The sequence below is a fragment of the Glycine soja genome, chromosome 3, assembly GCF_004193775.1.
Source record: "Glycine soja cultivar W05 chromosome 3, ASM419377v2, whole genome shotgun sequence".
NCBI lineage: Eukaryota > Viridiplantae > Streptophyta > Magnoliopsida > Fabales > Fabaceae > Glycine > Glycine soja.
In genome coordinates this window covers 23,563,875-23,570,978 of record NC_041004.1, presented here as the reverse complement: position 1 = coordinate 23,570,978, position 7,104 = coordinate 23,563,875, and the positions used below count along the sequence as shown (strand labels likewise).

At 44.0% G+C, this 7,104-nt stretch overlaps 1 protein-coding gene across 1 annotated transcript; it reads right to left on the bottom strand.

The window, feature by feature from the left end:
- Positions 1–506: 506 nt before the first annotated feature.
- On the bottom strand, positions 507–1,463 carry LOC114405042. The gene is made up of 2 exons (XM_028367735.1): positions 1,020–1,463; positions 507–932 (listed from the first exon to the last, which is right to left on the bottom strand). Exons 1-2 carry the CDS (start codon positions 1,461–1,463, stop codon positions 507–509), a joined length of 870 nt encoding a protein of 289 aa, XP_028223536.1.
- Positions 1,464–7,104: the final 5,641 nt, after the last annotated feature.

Here is a 7,104-nt window from a genome sequence, read left to right as displayed (position 1 = left end):
TTCTAGGTTAGACAAGATCATGTACACTTGAGCATCTTCCTTTAAAGATGTCACAACTTGGTTGGTAGAGATAAACATGGTTGGAAGATAACAGTTTAACAAAACAGTTACCAAGAATAACATCAATCTTACTCACTCCAGAATCATCAAACACCTCACTTTTATCAAAACAGTTTAACAAGACATGGTTGGAAGATAACCACTACATACCAAAAATAACATCAACCTGGCTCAAAGGCAAACAAATCAAATCAATCAAGAATGTTCTACCAGAAATTTCCACAGGACAATTCAAACACACATCAGAAGTTAACACAGAACCACTAGTTGGAGTCTCTACCACCAGATCTTTATTTAAAGAAGACACAAAAAGCTTAAGTTTTCCTACACACAAATAGGATATAAAGGAATGGGTTGCACCGGAATCAAACAACACAAGCAACGAAATCCCATTTATGAAACATCTACCTTGGATTAGATCTTTGGATTTCGAAGCTTTAGCACCATTAAGGGTAAAGACTCTTCCCGTGGCCTCCACCATTTTGCTCTTTCTTGAGTCGTGAACAATCTCTTTGAGTGTGTCCCTTTTGTCCACAATTAAAACAGATCATATCGTTATCTGGACAATGTGAAGAGATGTTCCCTGGCTTCCTACATCTGTAACAAATGATATGAGTGGGGAAAGTATTGGGTTTGCTACCACTACCACCTGCAAATCCCCTAGCAGCAGTCCTCTGATTGTCATGGCGATTACCATATTGCTTAGGAGGAGTCGAATATGGTTTTCCTCGATGTTGAGGGCCATTCTTTTTGTTCCTCATTGGACCTGTACTCCTATAATAGGTCACCATATCTCGGGAGTCTTCATCCCAAATTTGACACATGTTAACCAAAAGTAGGAACTGACGAACACCTTGGTAATTCACAGCTTGCTTCACTTCAGGTCATAAGCCATTCAGAAACTTTACACACTTGGAACTTTCACCATTTCTCCCTTGATAATGGGGAAAGTACCTTACCAGCTCCTCAAACTTGGCTACATATTCAGCAACGGTCATGCTTCCCTGCTTAAGCTCCAAGAACTCCATCTCCTTCTTGTTCCTAACATCCTCGGGAAAGTATTTCTCCAAAAATACCCTCTTGAAGACATCCCAGGTCACATCTTGACCTTCAGCCTCTAGGCATTGGCGAGTATTCTCCCACCAATACTCAGCCTCTTCCACTAGACTATATGCACCAAAAGCAACCTTTTGCCCCTTCGGACATGCCATAACTCGGAAAATTTTCTCAATTTCCCTTATCCAGTTCAGAGCACCATTAAAAGAAGGAGGGTTGTTTCGTTGGAAGCGGTCCAACCCTTGGTACTCAACAGCTCCACTAGCTTCTCCCCTATTTGGATTCCCTATAGCATGAGCTAAGGCTTGAAGGGCATCCGCTATTGCACAATCATTCCGTCCAGCCATCACTCCCTATACACGCCAGGGAGTTAGACATGGAAGGAATACACACAAACAAAGAACCACACAAAATCACAACCATCACAAGTTCCTACTTGGTTACTTTTGAGAGTTGATGCCTCGAGACATTAACACTCAATCTCCATCATTTGTATTTTCTGATCGCTTGCCATATCATCCCATTGCCCTTCATAAATTATACAGGTGGCCAGTCTGATAACCCATGACACGACATTGAAATTCATGGTATAGCAAACATCCGAAAAACAAATCCAATATGGCTACAACAATCAAATCTCTATAGCTCGTAGGAACACAATTAGTAAGTAAATGCTAATAGCAAACAACGAACATCAAACATCAAAAAACAACCAACATCAAGCATTCAACAAAACAACTAGAGAATGCACAGAAAATCATAGCAGACTCACAACTCACTGGCCGAAAGGTTCGACCTGCTCTGATACCACTAAATGTAACGACCCGCCTCGTCGCTACGATATCAACACTCTAATATGCGATAATTTTGATTTTTATAAAAAGAACTACCTTAATTTTGTTTATGAAAATAGAAGTAATTTTGTCACAACATACATTCATCCAACAACATGCCATTACCTAAGTGAATATACATAATTATATAGAAATAGTAACTCGGTACACGTCATACACATAAACGAAAATTAAATTTGTTCATAAATATAATTAAAATACAAGTTTTACATATTTAACTCAACAAAATAAAACTTAAAACCAACTGCGGAGGAGTTGATTACAAAACACAACTATCTCCCAAAATAATGCCAATGTCATCACGTCGGCTCGGCGGCTCCTCACCAGAATCTCACTTCCTGCACCCTGCTGCTGTCATTCTGCTCCCACAAACAATGTTCATGATCATCACAGGTGATCGAGGCCGTACCCGAATCAAATAAATATTAAAATGTAGTAACTAGGAAGTGATCCTAGGTCGTTTCCCAACGAGCAATGATAAACCAAATGTTCATAACAGATAGTAGGAAATAGTAACAAATTGGGGGGGGGGGGTTGTTTGCTTTTGTAAATTAAACAGCGAGTATAATTTAATTAGAAAATATCATAATTAAAATACGTTGCTTCGCCTTGATTCACAAGCAAGTCTCTTATCCTAGGTTGCGAGAATTTATCCTTATTCAATCAACCACTTAATCCAACCCTAAATTAAATTACTAAGCGAAATTCAACATAAGGCATTCATTATGTGATTAAGCATCACATACACCAATTACTCATAAACGATCATTTAGCATGAACGTAAGTTAAGCGCAGAGACAATTAATCAAGCACTAAGCATGCATGAATTAATAGCAACAAATTCAGAGTAATTAGTGAAGAGGAAAAACTGAACAAAATTTAACAGTAATAATAGAACCTCAAAGAGAACTGTGCTTGATCCTCAAGAGGAAACAACGCTGCGGACTTAGCCTTCGATTAATCAAATAGAGAACAAAATTTTATTGATAAAACTAAAAGTCTGAACTGGAATTGTAAAAAATGAAAATAAAAGAGAACGAGAAGAGAGACTCAAACTAAAAATGAAAAATAGAAGAGAGAGAGAGAGAGAGAAGAGAGCGAGAGCTAAACTATAACCTTGGTGCTGTTATATAGTTTCTCAGCCCCAAAGCTTACAAATCTGTTTTAAATCCAAGCCCATAAGTAAAATCAAATCAAATCTAGATAAGATAAGATAAGATCTAGATGAAATAATATCTAGATGAGATCAAATCTAAATAACATCTAGATAAGATAGGATAAGATAAGATCTAATTTTGTAGAATAAATTAGTCTGCCCTCTTCAAGTCCAAGCCCAATTCTGGATTCAAGTCCAAGCCCAATTCTAGATTCAAGCCCAATGCTTCATTAATTCCTGAAATTAGATTAAAAAATCAAATTAGCTTAATGGGCCCAAATAATAAAACTGCTTAATTAATTTGATAATTAAGATTATGTAAGTTTCCGTGACACCCCGGAAATCAAATGGAAGCATCGTTGCATAATTAGTGAGGTTCCGTAACATTCCGTAGGTCAAAAAGGGGATGATTATGTCTCCTTTCCCTGTAAGGGATTTCGGCGCACAAAATTTCAAGGCTATACAAAGAATCCACAAGGCATGGGAAACCCCGTTAAGGAAAGATCAAGAACTTAGAGGCATTCGTAATGGCATCATTGGTGGCTACCATGAATGGCTGAAAGTTCATATACGAGGTTTAGATTGGCTCGCCAAGTTAAAAGTCGTCAGCGAAGAGAGTTTTGAGGCACCGGAAGAGGACGAAGAAGTCCAAGCTCTCAAAAGCGAGTTAGGAAAGGCGAAACTTGCCAAGGAGAAGTTCAAGTTGGCCGCTACACACATTCGGAAGGAGTGTGCCGGGTTACGGGAAGAGAATGCAACTACCACAAGGGCCCTTGAACAAGAGACCAAGAGGGCTCACAAGGAAGAGTATGGCCGGAATAAATTTCGCGGAGCTCTATGGGGTAGCAATAGTGAACTCAAGCTGCGAAGGGAAGAGAGGGACCAGTCGCGAACACATAGCATGGTTCTGAAAGAGGAGTTAGTTGCTTGTTCAAGGTCCAAAAGAAGCTTGTCTCAGCGTTTATGCGAGACGGAGACCAACATGCTAGCTATCATCGCCAAGTACCAAGAAGATTTAGGTCTAGCCACGGCCCACGAGCATAGGATCGCGGACAAGTATGCTCAAGTATACGCAAAAAAAGAGGCTAGAGGAAGGGTGATCGACTCTTTACACCAAGAGGCAACCATGTGGATGGATCGATTTGCTCTTACCTTGAACGGGAGTCAAGAACTTCCCCGCTTGTTAGCCAAGGCCAAGGCGATGGCGGACACCTACTCCGCCCCCGAAGAGATTCATGGGCTTCTCGGCTATTGTCAGCATATGATAGACTTAATGGCCCACATAATTAGAAATCGTTAGGAAACTTGTATGGTCTCTCAAACCTTGACTAGATATGACTTTCTTTTTGAAATAAAATGAGTTGGTCCCATGTTTCTACTCCAAAAAGCTTGTGCAAATCAAATCACTCCTACATTTCATCTCTAGCATGCATTTTCTTTCTTTCTTTACCCACTCCTCACGTTTGGTTTTTTGGGGAAAAACACCATAACTAAACGCGCCACAAGGCATCCCTATCGCACCAGATCCAAATCTAGAACGATGGGTGATCAAGAGGAGACACAGGAACAGATGAAAGCCGACATGTTGGCTCTGAAAGAACAAATGGCCTCCATGATGGAGGCCATGTTAGGTATGAGGCAGCTCATGGAGAAGAACGCGGCCACCGCTACCGCTGTCAGTTCGGCTGCCGAAGCAGACCCAACTCTCTTGGCAACTGCGCACCATCCTCCCTCAAACATAGTAGGACGGGGAAGGGACACACTGGGGCACGATGGCAGCCCTCACCTGGGATACAACCGAGCGGCTTACCCTTATGGATTGCCGCCCAACTACTCACCACCCGTCTTGCAAGACGATGCGGGCCATATTGCTTCTCCCGTCCTTGAAAGAGAGCCCCCTCAACAGCCCGAAGAAGGCCACAAAGACCCTCAAGACTACGCTCGAAGGGATGTCGAGTTCTATCCCCCGATCCCCGAAGGGCCGGCACCCAGTACGTTGCCTCAACCCAACATCGCGACACAACCAATAGTTTTGTCCACGGAAGGACCGTCCCCGGCAACTGAAGAAAGGAGGAAGCTCGATCTCCTTGAGGAAAGATTGAGGGCCGTGGAAGGATTTGGGGACTATCCGTTCGCAGACATGACAGATCTTTGCTTAGTACCCGATGTTGTTATCCCCCCGAAGTTCAAAGTGCCGGACTTCGACAAGTATAAAGGGACAACTTGTCCCAAAAACCATCTCAAGATGTACTGCCGCAAGATGGGCGCACACTCTAAGGATGAGAAGCTATTAATACACTTCTTTCAAGATAGCTTGGCCGGAACCGCGGTAGTGTGGTACACTAATTTGGAAGCTTCCCGTATCCGTACTTGGAAGGATCTGATTACTGCCTTTCTAAGGCAATATCAGTACAATTCTGATATGGCTCCCGACCGCACTCAACTGCAGAATATGTTCAAGAAAGAGGGTGAAACCTTTAAAGAATATGCGCAGCGGTGGAGAGATTTGGCGGCACAAGTAGCTCCTCCCATGGTTGAGAGAGAGATGATCACCATGATGGTAGACACTCTACCAGTGTTCTACTATGAGAAGCTAGTAGGTTACATGCCGTCCAGCTTCGCGGACCTAGTATTCGCCGGGGAAAGAATCGAGGTAGGATTGAAAAGAGGAAAGTTTGATTACGTTTCCTCCACGAGTGCGAATGCCAAAAGAATCGGGGCAACAGGGGCAAAAAGGAAGGAAGGAGATGCCCATGCCGTCTCTTCAACACCCGCGTGGGTCAAACCCCAGCAAACACCTCATGGTACCCATCAGTACACGCAACATCACCCGAGCTTCTCGGCTCATACCGGGAATGCCTCTAGTTCAACACCCATGCAGCCTAAGGCACCCACCTAGAGGGAAGCTCCCCAAGTTCCAACTCCGAACACGACTCACCCGGCCGGTAATTCCAACACGACAAGGAACTTCCCTCCGAGGCCGTTTCAAGAATTCACCCCACTCCCAATGACGTACGAAGACCTCTTGCCATCCCTCATCGCCAATCATTTGGCCGTGGTAACTCCCGGAAGGGTCCTCCAACCCCCTTTCCCAAAGTGGTATGACCCTAATGCAACTTGCAAGTACCATGGGGGTGTCCCGGGACATTCCGTTGAAAAATGCTTTGCCCTTAAATACAAGGTCCAACATTTGATGGATGCTGGATGACTGACCTTCCAAGAGGATCGGCCCAATGTGAGAACCAACCCGCTCGCCAATCATGGAGGGGGAGCAATTAACGCCGTTGAGTCCGATAGACAGCGCAAGTCTAAACCTTTAAGGGATGTGGCAACCCCTAGGAGGTTTATCTTCGAGGCCCTACAAAAGGGAGGTGTGATTCCCCATAGTGGGTATAAGGAGGATTCCTGTTTGCTACATTCCGGCGAGCTGCATGACATAGAGACGTGTTTGGGAGTAGAGGAGTTGTTACAGCGGATGATAGATCAAGGTCGACTGGAAGTCGGCAGTGAAGGAAAAGAAGAGCAGCATATATGCATGCAGTCCACGGATGGGAGTAGTGTTGCGAAGCCCAAACCCTTGGTGATATACTTCACTAAAAGCGCAGCTTCGCAAAAGCCCGGACACCCCTTAGTAGCCAAACCTGTTCCTTTCCCGTACCAAAATAGCCACGCAGTCCCATGGAGATATACACCTCCGAGGGAGAAGGAAGAAGAAGCCACCGACGTCAGCTCGTTGTCAGCTAAAGTAACAAATATCACGGGACTGAGTGGTGTGACCCGTAGTGGTCGTGTGTTCGCGCCTCCGGACCTACCAGTCCAACCCGCGGACGTCAAGGGAAAAGGAAAAGTGGTGGAGGAACAAGATGGCGAAGCACCCCACGCTTCGAGTAAAGATATTCCGGCAAAGGGCCTCCCGGAGAAAAAGGATGGTAAAAAGGAGGTGTCGCTAGAGGAAGCCAACGAGTTCCTCCGTATAAT